The sequence below is a fragment of the Gobius niger genome, assembly GCF_951799975.1.
Source record: "Gobius niger genome assembly, chromosome: 18".
Lineage (NCBI taxonomy): Eukaryota > Metazoa > Chordata > Actinopteri > Gobiiformes > Gobiidae > Gobius > Gobius niger.
This window is the reverse complement of record NC_136869.1, coordinates 15,668,258-15,695,054: the sequence shown is the minus strand read 5'-3', so window position 1 is coordinate 15,695,054 and position 26,797 is coordinate 15,668,258. Positions and strand designations below refer to the sequence as shown.

At 42.4% G+C, this 26,797-nt stretch overlaps 2 protein-coding genes across 2 annotated transcripts in view; one reads left to right on the top strand and one right to left on the bottom strand.

Moving 5' to 3' along the window:
• jph1a (junctophilin 1a) overlaps positions 1 to 17,331 on the bottom strand; it is a 29,539-nt gene extending 12,208 nt beyond the window's left edge. The window contains exons 1-2 of the mRNA XM_079575738.1: positions 16,606 to 17,331; positions 13,856 to 14,624 (exon numbers count right to left, since the gene is read on the bottom strand). Coding sequence (XP_079431864.1) covers positions 13,856 to 14,624; positions 16,606 to 16,984 — 1,148 coding nt within the window. The 5' untranslated portion in view covers positions 16,985 to 17,331. The remainder of the gene's footprint in view (positions 1 to 13,855; positions 14,625 to 16,605) is intronic.
• Positions 16,814 to 21,148, top strand: gdap1 (ganglioside induced differentiation associated protein 1). The gene is made up of 7 exons (XM_079575739.1): positions 16,814 to 16,942; positions 17,906 to 18,066; positions 18,578 to 18,770; positions 19,283 to 19,456; positions 20,398 to 20,492; positions 20,569 to 20,683; positions 20,771 to 21,148. The coding sequence occupies exons 2-7, from the start codon at positions 17,911 to 17,913 to the stop codon at positions 21,121 to 21,123; spliced, it is 1,086 nt and encodes a 361-aa protein (XP_079431865.1). The 5' UTR covers positions 16,814 to 16,942; positions 17,906 to 17,910; the 3' UTR covers positions 21,124 to 21,148.
• The last annotated feature ends 5,649 nt before the right edge of the window (positions 21,149 to 26,797 follow it).

The following is a 26,797-nucleotide window of genomic DNA, read 5'->3' as shown; positions in this document are numbered from 1 at the left end:
AAGATTGAAATATGAACTAATTAAAAGAGTTTCAGATGTCTGCAGAGGTGAAAATAACAGGCTAACAGGTTTTATGCACGGTTCTAAGATACCCTGGAGGATATGTTTGTTATGTGCAGATGATGACACTACTCGTGCTTATAACTGGGGCTGGGACAAAATATCGGATCGCAAACCAAGCATTGATACTTTGTCAAGTATCGCAATACTTCCAATACTTGTGTTTGGAGGCATTTTTATAACACACTGTTTTGTTTTCCAGTAGCAGTTACACAACACTTTGTTACATTTTGTGTTAAAGCACTTTCAACCCTAACACTTCAATAAAAGTCAAATGGCAGTTTTGACAGATCACTTTTTAAGGAAAACATAATTATTTAATGTATCGAGGATCGGTCCCTGAGCATCATGATACGTTTCAAATTTTAACTGGAGTCAACATGTTTTTTGTTTTTTTTTGTGTACAGGAAAACGATTTTTATCTGCACTAAAGTTGAGACTAAAATATAAATTTCACGAAAATACGAAATACTTTTGAAGAGGGCATGTCCTCGTTCTTAGTTCATTTTAACTACATTTTGTCTTTGTCTTTTACTTATGGCTGTTATTAGTGTTTTACAAAATCTTACTAACAGACAACAATAATAACCATTCTATAGTGATAATAATAATAATAATACATCAGTTTAATATAGTGCTTTTCTGGACACTCAAAGACCCTTTACATTGCAATATTCATTCACTCCATACTTTGTGGTGGTAAGCTACTATAGACTGACGGGAGCGAGGCAACCCGTCTGCACCATCGGCCCCTCCGACGACCACCAACCACTCATTCACTACATTCACCCAGGCTTCCTTGTGTTCCCAAACGTCTCCTATCCAAGTACTAACCAGGCCCTATCTTGCTTAGCTTCTGAGATCTGACGGGATCAGGCACAGCAAGGTCTGTATGACCTTTAGTAAATAATAATAGTAAATAATAATAGTAAATACACAATTTACATGAATTGACAGAGAGAGCTCTGGTTTGTCAGAAATGCAAAATGGCACCTGGGCCATCGACGCTCCATTCAAATCAGTGCATTTGAATTGACCATCTGCTTGCATAGGCTGTCATGGCGCACACACAAACACTACAAACCAGCATGAAAAATGGCACTTTGGTTTGAATCTGCAGTATATTTTGGAGGAAAGAAAACAAGCACAAGATAAACTTTAAAAATGCAACAGGGGCGAGTGCGAGTTACTGGCCGCGCTCCTGGGTATATGAACTGCTGAGGTATGCATCGCTGCCTCTCTAATTTTACTGTGGCTTAAATTTCAGACCCGCTCCCTCTCGCTCATGCTGTGTGGTGCATCCTCTGTAAGGCTAGTCTCTCTTCGTGCCCTGTGTACAGTATTTGTATTGGTTTGCATGTGTGCATTCCCATGGGTAAGCTCCAGTCCATCTCTCAGACCGTCCCCCTCTTTCTCTCATGTGCTGACACAGATCTGCTCCACCCCTGCTGCCTTTCACTTTTCTCATCTTCTCCTCCATCATCACGCCCCCCCTCTGCCTAAAACGCTGACCAGTACTGTATACAATAATGAGATCGAAGAGACTACTGTTAGTGCCAACCGCTAAACAATCACTTTAGTCAAGTGCAGGGAAGATGGATTAGATCAGTTTTAGACGAGTTTTTCCTCAAACCTTCACAAATACCACCTCAGAAAATACAATATTTGTCTTTCAATGCGCCAAGACAAAACCTGGAAAGTTACTGTGCACCAGGCCTAAACAACAAGTCCAAAACAGGATCTTAGTCAGGACAAAACAAGGACTAATATGTGACAAAAACAACAGTTGAACCAGTAGATGTGAACTCACAAAAGCATGGCTGCCAACCTGTGCAAATGGCCTCTTAGACCACCACCCACCACCCCTGGTTGTGATGGATCTATGATGATCCCTCCAAGAATTTGATTGGCTACCCCAGGTGCCGTAACGTGGGAAAAGCCAGATTGATATTACACTGCGAACTGCATTAGCACAGTAATCAATCTGGAAAGACTCTGGTTTAAATCGTACAGGAAGGATATTTGCTGCTGATTGAATCAAGTGAACATTGTTTTACCCGAACAAACTGCTTCTAAACAACACATCCCTAAAGCAATTATTATTATTATTTTAAAGTTTGTAAGTCTGTAAGTCTGTAGAAGAAAACCTCTTGTTTTTCCCCTCATCACTGTGATGTTAATCGATAAAAAAAACTTTTTAAAAAACTCGCCCATTCACGGCAACATACCGCCATGGGTCCAAAACACCAGGGTAATCCACACAATCGTTGGACTCTTTTAAGATGTATTCTTGTGAGATTATTCTTGTCCCTGCTGGTTATTCACACACACACACACACACCACATTCACCACATCAAGATGAGTGAAGTGTCTTGCCTAAGGACACATATTGTATACAGTATATGCAACAGCAATGATTCAAACCGCTGACCTTTTGAAGGTGAACAAATACAGTAAACACTGAACCACTGTTGCCCCTTTGTGCGCGTTATAATGAAACTCCAGAGTTGACCGATCACTCTATCAAGTAGTTTTGTAAAACCCACTGACAAAACACAAGTTGCCTCATGGGGCCGACCAGACCCAAACCGTGATTTGTGACCCAGACGGTAACATCATCATGTCTAATTAGCCTTGTGCCATTGCCTGCAATTGAAAACCAGAATGGTGCTAATTTAGGCTTACTCAGGCGTGACTAACACTCCTGGTTAGCGAAAATTCACAGTAAAATTATGCAGATATTATTTCCGCATTGATGTCTGGGCTCATGTAACCGGCGCTGCCGACAATGGCTGCCAGGGAATGGGGATTTAAATGGGAAGAGGGCAGCTGCTTTCCCATGATAAGCTAACTTTATCCAGAAGACATAATGTAGCAGTGAGAGGGCAGGCCTATAATGAGGATGTTAGGGCTTGCAGCTTAAGTATTTTAGATATCCTTGCCCATCTTAGAAACACATCTACAACAACCCTTTAACGTGCAAGGTTTGTGGACTGCAAATTTAAGAATGCATAAAAGAAACGGACAAATGCATGCAAGAGCTGCCAGATAATATTGAACCACTTGCAGAGTATACCAGCACAAGCTAAAGGGGCATGGAAGAAGACAATATGACAGAAGAGGCATTGATGATGAGAGAAAAGAGCTGTCAGAATTTTAAAAGGATACCAAGTAGAGGCAGGAGACACGCAGAGTGAACTGAATACATCTAATTTGTATTTTTGTATTATATAAGAAAAGAAGCCTCTGACCTTTTTACGTTTAGAACTACTTTAACAAAAAAAGAAAGAAAAACCTTTTGGGTGCTACTTAGAAAGAGCTGGCGAGGTCGCTCTCGTGTTACAGGTTGGAGACCTTTGCGCTAGAATAATAATAATGAATCAATATTACACCACAACCTATTCTACTAGAACTGACATGAAAATGTATAGCTGACACTTCCCACTCGATCTGTACATCAGTCTTCTCGTGTGCACGTAGTGGTGATGAGAGACTGACACTGAATACACTGCTGAGATGATCCATCTAGTTTTTGGTGAAGGGTCGCTGTGTGTCTTTATGTCAACACCAGCACTGAGGTAAGGCCACAGCTGATGCAGTGATGAAGGGAGTGCAGTAAAGAAAACACTTTCCTTTATATTCATGTAAGTTTTTACATGCCAGCTTACTGTGCCACACTGAAGCCCTCCATTAAGAAACCAACCACAAACACACCTCCAAAACGGCCTTGATGAAGAAGCTGAGGATAAAGGTGATGGATTGGCCAAGCAAGTCTCCAGATCTACTGTGGGGCATCTTCAAACGGATGGTGGAGGAGCATATTTCTCTAACACACATCACATCCGTGATGTCATCATGGAAGAGTGGAGGAGGAGGCTTCCAGTGGCAAGTGCTGGAAAATAATTGTGGCCCCACAAAATAATATACTGACACTTTGGGCCCAATTTGAACATTTTCACTTAAGGGTGTTCTCACTGTTGCAGTCACATTTATATCTGTGCATTGACTTATTTTGAGGAGAAAGTACATTTTACACTGTTGTACGAGCTATAATACTGACTACTTACAGTTAAGCAAAGTTTCATGACTGTATTATTGTCTTGTAAAATATATAATACCATATGTACAGAAATGTGAGGTGTGTCACTTTTGTGAGATACTGTCGATATTTGCATGTTGCTCTGAATATAGTGTTAACAATAGTTTTTTACACCGAGGGCTTGAGAGAGCGGCAATTTTGATTCATCTTTTGATCAATTTAGATTTTAATGTATTCGTGTATTTTTTCCATCTATATACTGTACTTGTGGTAGACTTGACAATATAGCTCTGAAGTGAACTGAAATCAGCAAGTTAGTAACAGTCTGCAAAATTCAAACATTCCAAAGGTCAAACCAAACCTTACGTGCATCATCTTTAAACCCCTGCTTTATTTCCATTTGGCCTATTTACTAGATCCATTGTAAGGCTAATAAAAAACCTAATCAGTTAAAAAATTCAAAAGAATTCTTATATATGTCTGTGTGAAGAAGACATTTCCTCACAAATGGCTGACTAATCTCATTTACATATCCCTCAACAGTCGGAATATGTGGTTCAAATTTGCATACAATTTAAAAACACCCTCAGTGAATGGTGCCATAATGAGGTCTACAGGGAAGGAAACTGTGTCTTTATAAAGAATTGTCATTGAAATGTGGCTAAAAAAATAATCCAAGGCCTACGATCACTGGAGATTTGACAATAAGCCATGAGGAGGTGCTAAGTCTTTAAAATGGATTGCATGTCAGTAGTTGTAACGCCACAAAAATACCAAAATACCAAATCGCCACATCTACTACTATGTCTGTGCAATAAGCAAATCTACAAAAGGGTTACACTGTCGCATGGATTCAGCAAGAGCTCAATGAATTGACTCTTCTCATGCTGAAGAAGATCAACAAATGGCTGACATGACGACCATAATGGTGAGGCTGTAACCATGGTAACCTCTAGAGACACTTGAGCGAGCTGTCCAAACAGGCATCTGGTCTGTATCGATGAATTTACCAATGCAAAAAGACAAAGAAGTCTCACTGAATCAGATTTGACCTCTTCCTTTTTTTTTTTTCATACCAAGACCGAAGATATCTTTGTAAGAACATCACTCTGAGCCTGTATGGATACTGTTACAGAACTATGGATTCACTAACATTTTATAGATGTACAATTAGTAATAACAAAACACAGAAGACTCCCGTTTTCACTCAAACTACAATAACTTTAACAATCATCTAAGTGTGAGTCATTGTAGAGGCGAAACTTCCTCATCCATATTCCCTCCTATAACAATCTGAATGGCATTGTGTCGCCACAATATCCAGCACTGAACCTGTAGTAAAGGTCAGATTGCCTGGCAACCACTTGAGCTTAAGCGATAGTTTTAATTATGGCCTGCGCGCTCGCTTCTCCAATCTCCTGCGCTGTCTGCGTAACACACAACTCTCACACACAATAACAAACACAAAACCATCAATTTCCTTTTCAGCGCAAAGCCAAAATGAAGCATTAGCATAAGGCTACATCTGCCCACGGCTCAAAACCAGTGACGCAACCTTTACAAAATTAATGCAAATTTCACAAAGCACTAACGAGTCAAGCAATTTGTCTCTGTAAAGGAAATAACAGGCGTGAGGTTAAAGAGCGGCAAGAGGCGTTTCGTAAAAAGTACATTACATTATTTTTTATTAGACAATAAAACATGATATTAAAAAATTGTGGAAGTAGTTGTATGAGTCATGAAAAGAAAATGTTTGCAAAATCAACAAGAGAAGTGATCGTGCTGAATGTATAATCCAATCTGTGAACATCTGGCCTGAGAGCAGCGTGACCGGCCAATCAGAGCGGCCGCGGGGATTTAACCCGGACACGTTTGACGAGCATAGGTTCATGTGAAGGTGAGTTAGGAATATAAAGACAAACGCTTTGAGAAGGATGTATAATGTCCTTTACAGGTAAAAAAAAAAAAAAACTAATAATGATGACAGTATATTTAAAATGCAAAATGTAGACAAGGGATGATTTATATTCACACCTACACACACGTACACATCCACTCACCAGTGTACATACATGGCGGAGAAAGTGTCTTGCCCAAGGACATGACGGCTGGTTGCAAGTCTGTTAATTCAAACCACCACTCACCGTTGAGCTTTCATTCTCAAATGCATTTTTCAGTAGACATACAGTACATGCCCCAAACTGCAAAAACTCATTAGGGACTTTTCCAAAATGCCTCCCTGATTCCCAGGAGGGGAGTGTGTGAGGTGAAATCCACCACGACGTAGAATATCATTTGGATGTGCTCATTATTGCTGGATAAGTGGAGTGCAATAAAAACAGTATTGATTTGAAACCTGCAGCTATTAACCAACGATGTAAAGGTCCAATCAATGCAAAATATAAGACCACCAAATCATCACAGCCACTTTGAAAATGGTGAAAGTAATTACTATCCTATGTGTATTTATGGATGCTTGGCTATTGTAGCTCCTTCGTGTATTTCTTGCCGAACTGACAGAACATGTCAGATTAGAAACCAGGGATCAGCATGTCAACCTGTGCTGCACAATCGTATCATTAGCTCTAGTGCAGCGGATCACCTCAATGGAAAGAAACATCCTTCACAAAGTAACAAAGCTTCATTACAATGTACCAGCTACAAAGTCTCTGCAATGATTTGTATTGTTTATCCACACAGATGGTATGTTCTTCTTGTCACTTTTTACGCCAAGAAACTGAACAAAGTGTTTCCGATTGTGCTCCCGTTCAAATGTATTCCTTGCAAGGAAATTATCAGTAACAGTGGAATAAGCTGTCCTTCTTAAATTTCAGTGTTGAGTTTTCATCCTCACGGATAGACACGGTTGTAAATACTGTGTTAGGGGATAACAATGGGCTGATGCAATTCCACCATGGCTGCTTTCATTACACTGTGTGATCCACTACATGAGCCATTTCAATGTTCTGGCAACTTCAAAGATTTATTTTGGGGTGTTTGGCTTCAGAGGTAGTACTGGTACCAGCCTTAATAAGGTATTTCATGGGCACCAAGTCACTAGTTAGTCATTCATTCTCAATAGAGCACATTATTCAGAACCAACATCAGCAGCTGTTACCTGATAAAATGTCAGTGCAGCGAGGACCTCAGAGTAAACGTCTTACTGTAATTTGATTACACAGAGGAACATTAAAAAACTTTATGACTAGCACATGATGCATGTGCCATTGCATCAGTGGTTGTATTTATAACCCAATGCACTCGCTGGCATCCAGAGAGCTGGATGTTATGGCAGAGATAACATGCGGCACATGCGGCTGCTTTTGTACCTCTGTGTGGCTCATGTCATGTGTTCCAGGATTTGATTCTGTCAGTAATGTTGGCTCATAAAATCACACAGCAGTAAATATGAGGCAGGTCAGTAGTTATTTACTGTATACATTTACTGGTAGTAATAATGACTGTAAAGCCTTGTAAAATACTTCGGATACAGCTATCTGAGCTTAGCTTTGATTGGTGATATAGTCAGCAGTGGGATCCTTTGAGATAAGCCGCAACATTTTGTCATTTCTTTTTCGATTTTTCATAAGGCAGAAGTATGAAATAATGTGGCTTTATTGGCATTGTTTTGAAGCACAGATATTACAAACTGGATTCTTATTAAAATATAGACTATACATATTGCTTGAGGGAAATTGTTAATGTCCTTTGACATAACATTTCACAGTTTAAGTGTGTTTTATTTTATCATGTAACTTTATAGCCTTAAAGGGACTATACATAGTTTAAAAATGTTAAAATTGTGTATTTTCCTCCCCCTACATGTTCCAACAATGTCCTAAGGTGTAGAATGAGCTCAGACCTATTTACCACAACTGCCTCTAAAATCTTGCACTGTCACTCAAAAAGGTGTTACTTCGGTCCGAATTGCCGTCATGCACGAGCTTTATATAGAATGCTAGCTTAATATATGAGCAGAAGTGGCAGTAGTGAGTATAAAATGGCGGACTTGCTTCTAGCCCCTTTAAAGCTTAACCAACCATTGCTCAACTTGGTCGTCCCAAGTCGAATCAGCACATCCTGCTCGACCAAATCAAACTTAACATCATTGTTGTTGATGTACCCAACGGTGAGTGTGTGAAGTTGGGAGTTGGTGTCTTTTGTAGTTTGTGAAATAATCAGGCCAGTGTAAAAAAGTTTGACAATCTCTAACGGCAGTTTACTCAAAATGAATGAAATTTTGAGGGAATTTTCCATCTGACTGAGGATAATAATTGATTGCACTAATAAAGACGGAGCATCATGTAGAGTCTCAATCATTTTCTTCGATCAGATTAGTTTCTAAGTATAGATACATTTACTGATTCTTTTATGGAATACACGTCACCATTGGTCTCGTGCTGCCGCTAAATTCACATCCTCCTCCTGCTAGTCCAGGATTGCTTGCTCCATGTGGAAGAGAGAAGTGATGTATAACTAAACAGAAAGGCCAGGTGGTGAGTGGCTGAGGTCACCCACAGCAGGTGCCAAACAAGCAGAACATGGACACAAATGCACCACGCACTGTCTGTTCCTCTGCCAAATGAAGGCCCATAGCTAAACATATACTTCTCTGTCCCATTCTATAAAATTCACCTTCTATTTTTGGTTTGCTCACACAGAGGATGGGATGAGAGAGATGGCGGGGCTTCTTGCTACTGTATATAGATAAAGCATTATATTCCGATTACTATAATTTGTGTTGTCCTATGCGGTTTCCTCTACCAGAAGAGCCACTTCAAAACCCTCGCAAAAAGATTTTAAAGATTTATTTTGGGCTTCTTGGCTCTGGTTGACAGACAATACACTTTTTCTTAAGCCTTTTTATAAAATTCCCATTCTATTTCGGTTGGCTCACATATACAGAGCACTAGAGAGGATAGGATGAGCGAGATGGTGGCTGCTATATCAGTGCTTGGATGAATATATCCCTGGCTGCTGCTGATAAGCCAACTGATGCCTTGCCTTATTTAGTCAGCGCTCACTGCACAGCCCCACACGGCGCTTTGCCTGGATATGTTTGTCTGTGCCGCGTACGAAAGTGAAGATAGGTGAGGTGTCCCTGTGTAGAGTGACATGCTCTGATTAAGCACATGCGTGTGCAGCGCAGAGGAGCATGTCTGCGTATTGAGGAGTGTGGGCCGGGCTGTGCTGGAGCCAAGGCTGATATATCAAGTTGCTAAGTTTCCCTGCTGAGTGCAAAACTTAAATATAGGGAGGTTTATTTGAAAGTTGGATGATGTGTAAAGCAAAACATGTTTTGAGGGACAAGGCAAAAGCATGGACGCATCTAGTTGTGCATTATGTAAAATGACAAAATATTGAAATAAAGGGGAGGGCAATATTATGATATGCTGCGCATTTGGAGACGTCCTCATATCGTGATTTAAGCCTATTGGTTAGTCTCTGCTTTGATCTGAGGGAGCGGCTGTTTTTTGTTTCCTCTTAAATACAATACAAGGCAATGTTCATGTGAATTGTACGGAGCCCCTAAAGTTCCCTAAAGGGAGAAAAAAAAGAAATATATATATGTTGTTTGTTTCACTCATCCCTGTGGCCAAAATTCAGCCCTGCGGCCAAAACATATATATATATATATATATATATATATATATATATATATATATATATATATATATATACTTTTTTTTTCTCCCTTTAGGGAACTTTAGGGGCTCCGTAGCATCGTGATATAACTACTGTGATGAAAAAAACACCTTGATAAATTGAATTCCTGTTGCTGTTGAATCAAAATCTCTTATTTTCGGGACCTTCAAGACAAGAACATTGGGCTGTTTCTCCAGTCTTCTTCTTATAATTTGCTTAGTCGGAAAATACAAACTTATGAAAATGCGGTATATTCGTAATGATATTTTCTGCAGGTCCAAATAATTTACAAAAAAACCTTTCAGTTTTGTATTACTATCTATTATAGAAAACGCTATCTCAATGGCCGCCGCCTGGGCGCCGCCATGTTTATTTCCCATACCGACTTTGAAGCTAAGCAGGGACGGGCCTGGTTAGGACTGGGATGGGAGACCGTTCCTCCGAAGCTAAGCAGGGAAGGGCCTGGTTAGGACTGGGATGGGAGACCGTTTGGGAACATCAGGAAGCCTGGCGCCAGTAGTGAGTTTGTGCGTGGTGCCGGCCCCCACGTTGCGGTCCCGCCGCCCGCGGGCATTGACCACGGGTCCATATGGACCGCGGTGCTGCTGTCCGAGGACAACCCGCCGTCACAACAACGCGAGTGCACGAGATCTGACTGCCGTGCGTGTGCGCGCATCCAAACAGGGCGCTGTGTGTGTGTGCGCGTGCGCGCGCGTTTGTGCGTGTGTCGGTGCGTGTATGTGTGCGCGCGTGCATCAACACAGGGCGGTGTGTGCGTGCGTGCGTGTGTGTGTGCGCGCGCGTATGTGTGCGCGCGCCCATCGAAACAGGGCGATGTGTTTCATTTGCTTTCACGTATTGTGAGCCCAGAGGTACATTTTATTCTAAAGCAGCTTTGAACGCATTGCCAATTTTATTGTAAGGTTATAAATACTGTCTAACAACGATCATTAGGCTATTTCATTTCAAAAACAACTTATTTTTTTCTACATTGTACACTACCGTGATGCACCAACCCACGGGTCCTGCACCGTCACCCGACCCGTTAGAGCTGAACCCCTAATATTTATCCATAATTATTCCACTGTCTCTTGAATTCTACTCCCTTTTAGCGAACATATTGTCGTTGTAGTTTATAAGAAAGGAGTACGGGTGCATCAAACACTCAAATTGCAGTTTGTTTGCAATTATTTTTAGCATTCATTATTTTAAACATTTGTAGTGGCCATAGTTTTTGGAATGGGTTGGGAACCACTGGTCTACAGCTGAACTGCGTGACCGGTTGGACATTTCTTTGTAATAACTCATAATCTCAGACTATCAAATGTGGAGACTAGCGAGGCCCGGCCGAAGGCCGGGTCTCAGCTAGTAAGTCTATAGGGAAATGCATGACAATATGCCTAATACATCTAACCGACCACTTATCACTGTTCACACTCAGACACTGTATTCTTGACAGATAAGAGGCACAAACCACTACGACAGCTATCTCCTGACGGGCATGAGGTCAGTTAGCCCCACCTCAGAGCGATGATACCGCTCTAATACACATGGGAAATACTGCTGAGTGCAACCCCCCTCTTTTTTCTGCTTTCTACTCCTCTCTTAGACCCCAGCTCAGCAAGTCCTGCCATCCTGACAATCTGATCCAATCCATCTCTCTGTCTTTATCAACTAGCGCTCTACCCACATCCGCTTTGAGTCCGCTGGTCACGTGACTGACTCGATCAATACCAGCTTTTCTCTTTTTTTTTTTTTTTCCTCCTCCCTTTGCTGGTGTATAATGAATGTTACGTAACGTGCCTTGTACCATGCTGTTCAGAATGTGATTACACTTTTAAGTGAGAAGGAGAGATTGTAAGAAGGACAGCCAGATGGCATGCAAAACTTATAGCATGAAGTCATTTGATCTGAGTGCACACATGCAGCGAATGCTATACCATGTCCGCTGCCACTTGAATGCTTTCTGGTCCCTCAGTGCTATGCGCGGAGCCATGTGTTGCTCCCACTGTGAATAGTAGCTCTCTAATGCCTTGCCACAACGAAGCAGCATAATACAAATCACCTTCTTTCATTTTATTCTTTTGAAATCCAGATGCATCATGCTTCCATTGACACACACACACACACACACCAGCCATTGTTATCATACTTTGTGGTTACCGTTCTCCATGGCAGCCAGTATTAATATTATGTTAAACCCAACCATTATGTAATGCCTTATTTCCATGAAAACGTCAGATTAAAGCTCTTCCTGTATGCCACACACTAGTAGTTATTAATAAAAATGAATTGTTTGGCTATATCAAAATTCTCAACACTGGTGCTGCTATCAATAGAGCAGTGGCAAAGGCTTTGTTTAGATGTGCACTTCCTGTTCAAGAAAAGCAACAGCTAATAATTCACATGAAAAAAAAAGACCATACAGTAGCAGGCCGTGGTAAACTAGCTATTTCACCAACAGTCAAAGGTGTTTTCCCTGTAGAAATTGTATTACGTAATGTGTCTCAAGAGTGTAAAAAGACCCTGCACACTTTTGCTCTGTACGTCTTAGATTCCAAAATTATGGCTCCACGTTTCTATAGCAACTGCACATTGTCAAAACTCCTTGTTTTCTGCCACTAGCTGAGTAACTGATGTACAACCACAGTGTGTGGGTCACAATCCAACCTGCCAGTGAAAATGCTTTACTTGTGGGGTTGGGCTAAATATAGAAGGGGAGATTTCTCTGACATTGTGACTGTGATTTTGTGTTCTCAAATCAAAATTCAGTTCAATGTCCACATTTTTACCATGTCCCGGAGCATTGAATTATGAGAGAAGACTGAACTCTACCACAGAGCTAGACGTTTATCGAACATAAGACAGGATATTTCACACAGGTGCCCAAACCTTTTTGAAGACCGGGAACCAAGAGCAATCGTTTTTTTTAATGTAAAAAGACCATTTGAGAGCATATCTAGGGACAAAGAGAACGCGATTAACTGTGCAGCCTTAATTCCATGCTTTACTTGTCTGTTTTAGATTAAAGATTTAGAGAAATATGTTCTTGGATATGAATTCGGATGACTCTGAGCTGTTCCCACACATTGTGATATATACCTTCTCCAAAAGGTGGCAGAATACCCTTGATCCTGCCGCTCTTGTTATTTCCATAATTCCCAGATGGCCTGAAACCGGAGGATGTCAAAGTGATGCCGCGTTCCTGATCGGAGGAGGTTTTAAATAAAAAGGTCACGTCTCATTCACCTGTTGAAGCGCAGATGCCACATCAGAGCGGCACTCAGCAGGGGCCACTGCCACGGAGATCCCGAGACTGCGTTGGCAGGAGCGCAGATATGGCTGTACTAGTGATGCATATAAAGACACACCCGTCCCGCACACAATGCCGACACACACACACACACACAGGATCTGAGCCCTCACGCTGGGACAGAAAGATATGTGTAGAGAATAGAAACAGCTTTTTTGGGGATGATACCAGGCCACACAGGAGCCTTGACTGATGATAGCAGGCAAAGACAGAGGCGACTTACACATGATCTCCAACTTGTAGCTATCCACCCCTTTCCAAGTGCAAAGAGTTTCTGAACTTCTACGTCAGCTTATTGAGTCAAATGACGAAACAGTTCACACGAATTAAGTCTCAATTAGGCATTTTCTCGTCATGCACCAAAACAGAAAAGCATCCCATTAAGAGGAATTCATTTATTGGCTGCGAACTGTCCCATGCGCACTCCTGTTAATTACTCAAGTGATAGCCTGCAAGATTGCAAAATGAGGGGTGAGAGAGAGAGAAAAATGTTTTATGTAAACGATCCAGCTCCCTCCAGATTGGACCTGCAAGCCCCTCCTTGTTCCCTGTGCATGTGATTGACAGGCTGTTTCACAGGAAAGCTGTGGCACCAGTGATTTTGAGGAGTGTCTGAGAACGGTAAAGGGAGGGACAGTGTTTTGAATTTCCCAAACATTTAAACTTACAGACTATCACCTCAAAGCAAAGTAGCTCAAGTCAAAAGGAGGAAAAAGGTAAGAGCTGCAGGTAGATTACTGTGTAAAGATTAGCTGTTGTGTTCTGTATTTGACGTGAAAGCAGGTGGCTACAATACCTGGAAGAAGCTATTTCCACTTTGCTCCTGGCGATGGCGGCCGCTCTCTGCGCCCCCTCCACAGCTCGATCCACCTTTTCTTTGGTTTTGGGGTTCTTAAGAGGAATCAGCTGCTTCCTTATTCCACGCACCAGCACATTGTTTTTGTACTTCCCTTCTTCTTTCGTGCCATCAGGAAAAACCGTGCACCCGTAACCATGGCGCTTGTTATTAAGCCACTCCCCCTCGTACTTCATCCCGTTGGATCTTTCAGAAACACCAAATCCGTTGCGCTTGTCGTTTTTCCACTCGCCCATGTAGCTCTCAGTGGTGGTTGCGTCCACATGGTCCTCCAGAGGTAGATCTTCGTCTGGCAGCTCTCCGTCGCCGAGGGACACTGTGGAGTTGGCGTCGCTGGAGCTGATGCGGCTCATGGTGGCGTCGCTGCGCGCAGAGCTGCGTTTGCTGGAGATGGAGGTCCGAGAGTCCGACTTGCGCAGCTGTCTGAGGCTGCCAAAGAGAGAGCCCCGGCGGAAAAGGCCCTTCTTTTTCCCAGTGACGACCTCGCTGTCCGAGTGGAAGTTGAGGACGAAGCCGCCACGGCTGCCGGTTGGCGTGTCCCCCGGAGAGGACAGGTCATGGAGGACGGCGCCATTGCTTTGCTCAGAACGCAGTGAGGCCATAGAAGTGCGCAGCGGAGAGCGGATGATAGTGGCCATGCCATAGGGGACACTCTGACGAACACCATAGCCATGTCGCATACCACCCATCCACTGGCCCTGATAAGTGCCTGAGGAACAAAGACAATGAGTGAAATAGAGGCCAGGTAGAGGCGAGACTGTTCCCAAATGGGGGCATTAATCACAAAGAGTTTCAGGAGACAGTGACAGCATACGCAAGCAGGACAACACACAGTCCATATCTTCTTACATTAACTACATTACAGAGCAGACTACAGCTCCGCACAGGTTCAATATCAATACTTTTGCATTTTGTTGCATAAAGTGCTTCATCATCTCACTTTTGCACAGTCACCAGATGCCCAGCAGCAGTGCATTTGTCAGCACTTAGTCCCACAATGCCTCAAGAGAAACACAAAGGAGACGGTACAGGGGCAGTGTAGTGCATCCAATAATACAATGTTCCACTCCATGTTTGATGCTAAAGCACAATGTTTAATCACACTTTGATTATAACATTGATATCCTGCAGTACAAGCAGCTGAGTAGGAACACATCTTTAACTCTCACAACAGGGGACTGAGTGAGTCATATGAGTGGTTTAGATCATTCATTTTTCTTTTTCTTTTTTATCACAACAACAAAATGCAATGCAAGTCTGTAATCAAAACACTTAGTGACTGCTACAAACAAATAAGCAATAATGCTTGGATTGAGAGAGGAAATGATATATATAAAAAGTTGTAGCAGGAGTGCGTAAGGATAAACCGTGTGAGATTAACAGGCTGGCTCTTTGCTGTGGTTCAATTTGGTGAGCGGGCAGATCAAGTTCTCAGGATGTGGCAGGGTCAGACGGCCAGATGTTGAGCAGATCACTGGGATCAGCTGATTTCCCAGGCTCGAGCCTCATCTGTGACAGAGGCATTTACTCTGCACCATACGGCCGCAGTCAGTGGGCATGCTGCTCACATAACCACTCCTGTTTTATAACCATGAAAGTCACCATCATCATCATTCGAGGTATTTATATAAATATAGTGTATAAATCATTGATTACAATTGGTAATATTTACCCCTATACGAATGGCGACTTGTAATGTGAAAACAGCCCCAAATGAGGCGATAACTTGACTGGACATGGCTCAGAAATAACTGGTTTGCTCCTATTTCCACTTTCCCTTTGGAAGAGGCATGGAGCCAAAAGCGCTGGCAACTGGACTCTCTCCCCCCACAGTTATATGAGAAGTCGCTACAGGAGAGGCACTTAGAGACAGATTGAACTACAGCAAGTTGCAGGGTTGTATGAAAAAAAAAACAGCAAAAAAACATCGATATCCAGATACTAATCAATACTAGCTTCTACAAAACGATAGTACTTTGCAGAGTCATCAATACTTTGCTTTTATGAAGTGAGACTTTTCATGAACTGTCTTATAATGGCCTTGATCTTTAGCAGAAGTAGTGTGACTAAATAATACAATATATTAGTTGAAGTGTATATCCTTTAACCAATAGACAGGAGTTCATCGCATTATGTCAGTGCACCTTAACACACCACATTTGATCAGTGGCATCAAAATCGAGTATTGTTACTAAGCTTGATATTTTAGTGTCAGTGACAGTGACAGTAATGTTGTCAATGTCTTGACAACATTATTGAAAGAACATTCTAATAATATTTTAGATTTTCATTATAAGTGTATTTACTGTTGTATTGATCATGTTCAAACCTGCAAACATACACAGTTGTCACAGAAAAGTTCTCTATGGTGTTCACTTTGATAATTGCATTTCTCTGTAGCATCATGTTCGGTAAACATACAGTGCAATTTTATGACAAATGTCACGCGAGCCTGAAGTTGATCTGATCTGAACGTCATTGGGACACTTTGACTGACTGAGCATCATAGACACCATCACATATGAGCTTGAGTTTCTGTGGAGGGCACAGAGCTGTAATATATGATTGATCAAATTACGCAGCGCACAATCTCTGCTCTGACTTCATATCAGGTGGCAGAATGCATCATCACAGTTAAAGAGACACACTCGACTTGGCAGTGAGCTGTTGTGACTGTTGCTTCCCCTTACCTCCATCCCCGTATGTCTCGATGCCGTAGCCGTCCTGCAGCCCGTTGCTCCAGGTGCCCTCGTATCTGGCAGGTGTGCTGTGGCTCTGCCGTACGCCGTATCTCCCTTTGAAGCCGTGACTCCACTCGCCTTTGTAGACCCACTTCCCTTTATTTTCAACGCCCAGACCATGCCGCTTGCCCTGAGACCAGTAGCCCTTGTAGGTGTTCCCGCTGGGCCAGGTGTACACGCCTACTATCTCAAAGCCGTGCGACCAGGACCCGGCGTACTCCCCCTGGCCCTTGGGTCCGGTGCATATGCCGTGCCCGTGGGCTTTGCCATCCTCCCACCCCCCGCAGTAAGTGCCGCCGTCGTCGAAATCAAACCGTCCGCCCGTCATTCAGATCTGAACGAGACGCAGCTCACCAGAAGCGCGCGGTCCAACTGGGAAAACGGTGTTGACTATGAAGACAATAGATACAGTGATAGTCTGAGCATTGTCACAGGGCAAAGTGTGAGTGATGCTAGTGCTGCTGGTGCTGGTGGTCGTTTACCGGAGGCTGCTGCTGCTGCTCGTCTCCCCCCGCTGCGCCCACTGAGAGCGCGGTACAGACAGGCACGGTGCCGCTGCTCGCCACAGGCTTCGGGCCAGCGTGACGTCACACTGCAGGTCCCGCCCCCCTCGCTCTCGCATCTCCTCAACCTCAGCCTCATTACAGCGCGCGGCTTTACACCATCCAGTTAATAAAGTCAGTCTCTCGCAGGATGTCGAGCCAAGGCCGACGATGATTTGTGATTAAAGGGGGGCCGTCTCAAGCTGTCGCCATCAGTGAAAGGCACCTCATCGCCCCTGACAAAATGTGATCGCAGCAGGCTCAGGCGTCATCGTCTCAATGACACAGTGATTCACGATGCAGCAAAAGAAAAGGAAATATAGGCCTATAGCTTTTTTTTTCAGTGCAGTGAAATGACATGTTGTGATAGCGATCGATTTAAATTATGTAACTCTGGCTGACTTAGGAAACGAGGGGGCAAAGACGCATGGAAAACTCTGACATCTGCTGGAGTTTCGTTTAACTACAACAACATACAGAAAGAAAGAATGTTGGGGGGGAAAAGCCCAGTGCATTCCCTTCTTTTTTTCGCCAGTGCCAAATACACAGGTGTTATTTACCCCAAACATGTATTTCACTAAACAACACTAACTAACTAGCATTTTCTGTGGCTGATTGTAACGCAACACACTTCCATGCCCAGCCGCTAGAGGGAGATATACTTCTACTGTTCTTGTTACGCGGTGTCCTCATTTGTCCCCAAACAGATAAAATGGCGTCTGAAAACACATCTGAAGCCCGAGAGGAGACAACCGCTCTTCTGGAGAAGGCTACAGAGCAACATGAGGCTCAACTCGAGACTGGCGTTGCTCGAAAAGAGTCTAAACTGATGCTCTATCACTGGACTCAGTCGTTCAACTCCCAGAAGGTGAGCGAGAGCGTGTTTCAGCACTCGAGGCGTGGACAGCTCCCGATTACAGCCGACATCAGAAACACGCTAGCCGATACATCATTCTGAACCAGACCTAAAACATTGACCTTTTGGTTAGAAAGGGCACAGACGACTAGTATAAAGCAGCACGTTATTGCTAATGACAGGAAGGAATCACATTGACAGCTTCAGTGTTATAAGAGGGAACCAACCAGGAGTGATGATGTAGCTATGTAGCCGGACTGGCTTTGAACCTCCCTGAAATTTGCTTTCATTGTGCATTTTTATTTACTTACTTGCATTATTCTTCCTCAAGTTTATACTGCACAAACCCATGGGACAAAAATAAAATAATATTTTTGTTTTAATTATGTGACACTGATCTTTTACATGTATTCATGTATTCATTCCCCTCATCTATTTTAGTACTGCGTATAAATTAGTCAAAATGTCCATCTCAGATTGTACTGGGAATTCATTGCATTTTGCTGTGAACGTATAACTCCAGGTGCGTCTGGCCATCGCAGAGAAGGGCCTGCGATGTGAGGAGTACGACGTGAGCCTCCCTCTGAGCGAGCACAATGAGCCCTGGTTCATGCACCTCAGTCCCACAGGAGAGGTGCCCGTCCTGCTCCACGACGACCGCGTCATCTGTGACCCCGCGCAGATCATGGAGTATCTGGAGCAGAACTTCAATGATGGTGAGGCGCTTAGTCCACAATTCACTTTTGTTAGTTATTTTTCTGTCTGTCCCTTCACCCATTTGATTTCTTCACCAATCTGTTATTTCTTTTTATTATTGTAATCCCCTTTTATTATTTTTTTTCACCTCTGTTTTGTTTGCTTGGCTACCTTACCTCACAGCAACAAACCACTTTCTGATCTGGTAAGCATCCATACCTTGCATTGTTATCATTTTATAATTTATTCTCCCCTCGCTCTTTCAAGACGCTTTGTTTTGTTAGTACCATAGGGCTGCATGATAACGGAATAAATGTTAAATTTAGCATTATGTTTTGTACATTAAAGTTTTTCTACCATTTGTTTCATATTTTATTCAAATGTATTACTTTCTAATTAGAATCAATCTAGGCTTCATCAGCTTTTACTGATAATAGCTATTCTAATTGTGGTGTAAATTTGCTGAACTGTATGAAATGTCACACCCCTACTCGGTCTGCTGCCCTGTCTATAAACATCTATTTTACCTCAGAGGGCACCTTGAAGTTGATTCCTGAGGAGGGCAGCACATACTACCACCGGGTTCAACACTACAGAGAGCTGCTCGACTCTCTGCAGATGGACGCCTACACACACGGCTGTATCCTGCACCCAGAGCTCACCGTGGACTCACACATACCGGCGTACGCGGCCTCTTGTATACGAGGTGAGGGCTAAGGTGATTTGTGATCTGCAAGAGTAGAACTTTAGGATCAACCAGTGTTCATTTCGTTGACATCGTTCAAAAGTGCATTTATTTCTGTCATTCAAATCAAAATGTGAAACCAATGTATGATATAGACTCATTACATGCCAGGTGACATATGCCAAGCCTTTGTTTGTTATAATTTTGATGATTATGGCTTACATTTTTACAAGCTGTGAGCCATAATAGTCAAAGAGTTATAACAAATAAAGGCCACACATATCTCACTTTGCATGTAATGAGTCCATCGTATATCAGTTTCACAGTTCAAGCCAAAGAACAGAAACCAATGCACTTTTTAACAATATTCGAATTTTTCCGAGTTTCATCTGTATTTACTCATAATTTTAGTCAATGTAATATTTTGGCTGACTAAAATTGGACTAATACTAAAGTAAAGGTTTTTCATGAAACTAAAATTATGACTAAAATTTCCAGATATTTATGTCGACTAAAATAAGACTAAATAAAAATGAAAAGAGACTAAAATTATCCAAATGTCCACTGAAAGTCTGAAAGAGCCTCATATCATTTAAATTATCGACCAAAGGAACAGCTATATGCTTTGTCCATGTGAGAGAAGCTCCATACAGCAGTGAACCTTGATTAAATATAATTATAAAAATGTTATAAATGCAAATAATAATTTGAAATTTGAAAGATGTAGAGATTAGATGCAATGCAAGAGAAAGAAAGATTTTTACATTTTACTCACAGTAATAACAAAAGGGATAAGGGATGTTGCCATGTAATAACCACATGAATCCCAACCATGTTCCCTGCAAATTTGTTTATCAATTATTGTTTATATTTTGTTATTGATTGATGACTTGATATAGAGTGTTTTATGACAGCTTTGTCAGTCCAAAAGCAAAGAATAATCTTTCACCTTTTCCTGACAGCACAGATTGGAAACACACAGACAGAGCTGAGGAAACTGGCAGAAGAGAACCCAGAGTTAAAAGACGCATATATCGCCAAACAGAGACGACTCAAGGTAACGGCTTAAATTAATATGTTTTCAGGTAATTCTTCAATGATAAAAACTCAAAAATCTATGTTGTTTTTTTCAGTCGAAGTTGTATGACCATGACAATATGAAGTATCTGAAGAAGTTGCTGGATGAACTGGAGAATGTGATGGACCAAGTGGAGACAGAGCTTCAAAGGAGGGTGGAGGAAACCCCAGGTAAACTCATGCGTCTGAGTGGAGAGGTCGTAGGTCATAGGTCACATGATTAACTTAAGTTCACCGGCTCCTCCTTGTGCCTGGCAGAGGAGGGCAGTCCGTCGTGGCTGTGCGGCGACTTCTTCAGCATGGCGGACGTCTCTCTCGCCGTCACCTTGCACCGGCTCAAGTTCCTGGGCCTGTCGCAGCGTTACTGGGGCAACGGTCACCGCGTCAACGTGGAGACGTACTACCAGCGCGTGGTGCGGCGTCCGGCGTTCAAGAGGGTGCTCGGCCACGTCAATAACATCCTCATCTCGGCCCTGCTCCCGGTGGCCTTCCGCGTCGCCAGGAAGAACGCCCCGGTTATTTTCGGGACCACGCTGCTGATCGGCATTCTGGGAGGGGCTACGTACCTGGCTTTCCTCTACATGAAAAAGAGGGTGACTCTGTTCTGCTGAGTGAGCGAAGAGGGGGCGGAAGAACCTCAAAAGTGACTATAATGATTGTTGCAAGCACTGTAGCGTTAAATAATATACTCATAATTACAGAGTAGCCTGGATCTGTGGTTCTCAATTAGTGGGACGGGGCTCAAAAGGGGATTGCAAGTCCATTTTCTTTTAGCCTCATGAGCATTGACAGGTCATTTGGATATTCTATGGCGTATTATGAAAGGGTACCGGAAAATGTTGATGTTATTATTGGGAGAAAATCTGCTTTAGAAATTATACAGGCTTGTGGAATTACATTATACTGTATAGCTCTAATATATATTCAGTATAAGAGTATAAGAGTCATTATCTAATAGTGAGCATTTGAATTGTACATGAATCATCGCCTCAGCAAAATTAAGATTATATATAAAATCAGTGCTGCATAAAGTTATATTTGAAGGTGCATGTGTGTGTACAAGGATCTAGATTATTTTAAATTTTTCATCACAATAAAATAATATGATGAGTGCATTCTTTGGCGTCTGTGTTTGTCAATAATAAAAAACATACAAGCCATGAATCTTAAGTACAGTTTCGTCACATTTGTTTTTCAGTACCTGTTATATTATTTTTGGTTCTTTCAGCATCAGGACTTCTGTTGTCCATTTGCAACAGCACAATTGTAATGATTAATCCCTGGGTTTGACTTTTAGGATGTCAGAGCGCTGGTAATAGAAATGTCATAAGTGTGAAACGAGTTGTTAAATGTGACACTCCGAATGACAGGAGACATTACGTCAGTAGAGACTTGTAAGGGAAGTAGCCATAAATAAAGTTTTAAGAGAGCCACGCTAGCAGCTTGCATCGCATTTCGCGGCTAATTTTAGGAAACAGGAGGATGCGGTAATGAGTGGCTTTAGCTTTAACCGATTCAGGCCACAATAATAGACCTAATAGTCAAATAAAGCTGTCAAAATCTGTCTCACAATGAATAGCGATCATATACTCCACAAGAGGGCAGTCTTATGTCGGCTAGTTATTATTGTCCACAGCCAACTATACATTACAGTGCATTACATTACAGCCTGTAGCTTACACAGTGAACATGCCCAGGTTCCGTCATTTGTAATAAACAATGGATTCAAAAACACTAATAGTGACATCATGCTACGTGAGCCACGTGCGGGAGTTGAAAAGGCGCCAAGGAACAGCTGACAAAATAAACTCCGCTTGGACCTGGACCTGGTCACGTATTGTTCGATTGATTGGTACGGACGTCTGGCTGCTATTCACTCGCTTCAAAACTCACCAGGTGGTTCACAGCCATTGGCCAAATGTGTTGGAGAGGCGAGTATCATTTTGACTTTCCAGTTTCCATATCGGTTTGTCAAAAGATCCATCCAGCGCGTGTTTTAGTGCGCAGTGTGGAGGCCAAAGCGAGATCTAAAAACTTAATCAGAGATAGAAAGGGCTCGCTTACTTTTAACAGGCTTTTCATTCACAGCAACACTAACATTAGATCCATCCTCAGCCTGCAACAGTGGAAAACTGCAGCAACGAACAAAAAGCCTTTGTAGTGAAGGCAGTTTGACAGCTGAAATGATCTGACAGGTTTTGAAGGGCATGGACAGAATAGGCAGGATTATGCTTTTCTTGAGGGACCAATATTATAATATAGTCCATCCATCCATCCATCCATCCATCCTTTTTCTTCCACTTTTCCGTTGCCGGGTCGTGGGGGCAGCCGTTGGAGCTGCCCGAATCACATTGCACCAGCCCCTTATGGCTTCTCCTGCAGGTGGTGGGTCCACAGAAGGATGGCCTCATGGTTCTAACCGGGCCTGTTGGTCTCTCATAAGGGGCTTCTGAACCGCTCTTTGTCTGACCCGTCACGTAGGACCTGTTTGCCATGGGAGACCCTACCAGGGCACGAAGCCTCCGACAACAGAGCTCCCAGGATCATTCAGGTGCTCAAACCCCTCCACCACGTTAAGGTGGCGGCTCCTGGAGGGGATTATAATATAGTATAAAGTTAAATACAATATGGCCTCGTTGTACAGGTTTAGGCCCGTGTTGGTGTTACTCTTGAGTAAATATTTAAAGAATATTTCGACGTGGTTAAACTCCATGTGATATTGTGTTTATCTCCATGAGTCAACTTCTAAATGCACTTTGCTCTTGTGCAGCGTGCCACTCCATTTGTTATAATAGACCAGCACAGCATCCATTCAGCATCATCATCTTTTTCTGCTAGCTGCACATGTTCTTTCCGTCGGCGAGAGTGCGTCACAGCTCAGGGTGGGGTAGGACCAGGTGTGTCTGCTTTCAGAAGCCCCAGCGGAGAGGGATGACACAGGCTTGCGGTATGGTCGTCTGGGCAGTGTATTATAAGGATATGAAAACCATAAAGTCTACTGCCGCGTAAATACGATTTTATATTTTCTTTATACAGTATAATCCTCGGGCCATCTTTTCCATATATGATGAGTGGACAGAGAGAGAGAGTGCAGTGAAGCCTGAGTAAATGCAATCCCACGCAGCTAACCCTGACAGAGGCTCGGTCTGGTGTGGCTCTGCTTTAGCCTGGAGCGAGGGGGACCTGGAAACTTTCACTGAACTTTCCAAAAGAGACACCGACTGAGACAAAAAACACAATAAGGCTTCACCAATTATACAGTATGTGGCCAAATTGAACAGGGTTCGTCTAATTTTGTTTAATCTTTTATGTTTGAATATTACATCATTCTCTCCTTGGCTCTTCCTATCTCCATTATGTAATGTGCCCGAGTGAGTGTTTAAATGTCCCCTTTGTCACCGCCATACCCCCAGGCCGTTGTTTCAGGGCGACCAATGTTAGCGCTATCAAAGCCCTTCCAAGAAATCATTACTTCTTGAGCGGCACAGTGTTTGCCGAGTTGACAAAAGGTGGTCTCTCTCCGTGTTGACATTGCTGTGAAGATGACCCCCCGTTGGTTTGCTCTTTGCAGCTTCATGATGAGATGCGGTGCCAGCGTTCATCTACACTTGCGCTGCTCAAATATTTGAACGGGGCCTACATAAACAGAAGTGCACAGTATAATGATGACACCAGGCATTGCTGGAGCCGACCTGCAGTGGAAGGCATAAATCTGGGTACAAGACGCCAACTCAAATAGACATCCATTTAACCATGGTTGAAGACCTGCCTGCTTTGGAGCAAGGCTGCAGTGATCACTGTGGGGTGTTGCATGATTGTTTTCTTCATTGGCTTTGGCTTTGAATAAAACAATGTGTACAGTGCAAATAAAAAGAGCTAAGAAATAGATAATGCTTTTGAATACAATATCGCTGGGTTTGATTATTGGGTGGGGCCTCACTTTGTGGAAAGTCTCCTTATGTTTGAGGTTTCCTCTGGGCACTAAAAAGCTTGATTGACTTTCCAGCAATAAATTATCCTGATTCTTGCTCAAGATCTAGAGATCAGTCCCCAGGCACAGTACTGTACTGCGGTCCTCCACCTGACAGTGATCAACCACAGGACCATGTGATTTGCTGAGATATGCAAATGGTCCACCACCACGTGCAGTTTAATTGAGTCTGTGTTTTTAAAAATATGCAGTTTTATAAATCTCTGCTGCTCTGGAGGCCATAGAAGGTTGCTCCACCTGCTGTGTGCTGCTGTGGACAAACCTCACTGATATCCTAATGTAAATAGCCTGGCTGCAAGAACACTTCCTCTCCCGTGACCCTGCAGCAATACATCAGTGCCAGGCACAATGCTGCTGGTGCAGTGGGAAAATTAGGCCTTTTTGCAAGCTACCAATATATATAACTCGCCATGAACAAACCATAATAAAAATACAGCTTACAAAAGTGTCAGATTTGAAACACATTGGACACCTGTAATCTTTGGGCACTTTGTTCTGGATTCTCACTGCTGGGGCTCAGGCATACTTCCAGGAGCCCTGCCATATGTTCTATTGAAAAATAATAGTTTGAGAGATCTGTGCATGGAACGCCCCTTTTTTTTCTTCTGTCAATCTTTTATAAGAATTATAGATTGTTGAGTTGTAGACTCTCATTCGTTTTCTTATAGCTACCAGGTTTTCACTGTGGTTTAATCATTAGAAAGGTGAAAGGAAACACTACTCCACAGCAGTCAATCAATCTCTCATTTTGGTGGTACATCAAGTTCTTGGCCCCTCACTTCTGGGCCAAGGAAAGGGCATCCAGAAAACGTGAATTGTCTGTTTTGAATGCATTAACGGCAGCTTTCCCTTTCAGTCCATTTAGCTTTCTGATTTTCATAAACCATAACATCTGACGGTACACTTTGTCCTTTGTTAAACACTTGGCTTGTAAATGATTTAGAATCCGACAAAATACGATGGAAAGCATGACAAACGGTAACAGTAGTAGTGTATTGTCTAAAGCCACAGTTGTCAGAAGGATCAGATGTGAGAGTTATGGAGACATATTGGATTTAGGATGTCTGTGTATTACAGCAGTCGTAGGCGTCAAGGCGAAAGTAGCTGCTGCAGGAGCCGAGTATTCTCTGTTACAAACGGATTTAAACATTCCTCTGATGTCTTCGGACACGTGTGATAATAACGTGAGACTGGAATCTCCGGGACATGTACCATGATTTATTACTATCAAACAGAGCTGCTGGTATAGCTTTTCTAAACGCCTTGTCCTGTCACGTCTTCAAAGAGACCATATATTTACATAGACAGGTCAAAGCTGAAATAATCTCGTCTGTGTGTTACAAATTCCACATGTGTGTTACAAACCAACATGCTATTTTCAAGATGAAGAACTGTTTTCAGTTTCGGGGCCTTTTACGTGTACAGTTTTCAGTTGGAAACAAAGTAACAGACTAAATTACACAATGATCTGATTTTTGCTGAATCAACTTTGAACAGATTCATATGTGAACTTGTAACTTCAAAGGCCATTTTCTCAAAATGCCTTTTCTGCAACGCTCGAGGAACACCACCACTTAACGTAGCACATACTGACACCAGATTTTCCAATATATTTTGATTTATTTTATCCCCCAGAAGAATTTAGTTATAGCCCTGATTTTATTAAGTTTTTTTTCATACATGCCTTATTTCTATATCAAAATATCATATAGATAAAGATTTTGCAGTGTGTGCCCCCTCATGAATTAATTAATTTGCATTGATTGTTATATATGTTCAGTATGCAGCCAAATTGTACCAGGACTTGTTTTGCTTTTTTCAGCTCCAATACCCTCGTGCATTAATAATTTTAATACCAGAGTCAAACATGATTATTGGTGTGAGACCACTTGACAGCACTTTTTTATATTTTGGCTGTACATAATAAGAAACACTTGTGCTGAGCCACACAGAACTCACGAACTCTCACTGAATGTGACGGTGCAGGATTAATGTCTGAGAGGATAATAATCAGTGCCTGTGTTGCCTACATATCAATTCCATGTAATAATATGGGACCTACAGCAAAAAAAGGTCAGAAATAGGCCAAGATAATAGGTCATTATTTTGTAGTTACTGAGCAACTATAACTTTAGAAAAGCTTTTATGCACCATTGCAGAAATAAATAAATAACACCAACTGAAGAAAATTGGATTCAAAAGCCCATAAGTGAATAAATGACAAAAGCCAAACTTTGAGGTCTTGCCATTGTATTATTACCATTGCGAGATCAGGCCAGTGCGCAGTAGTACAC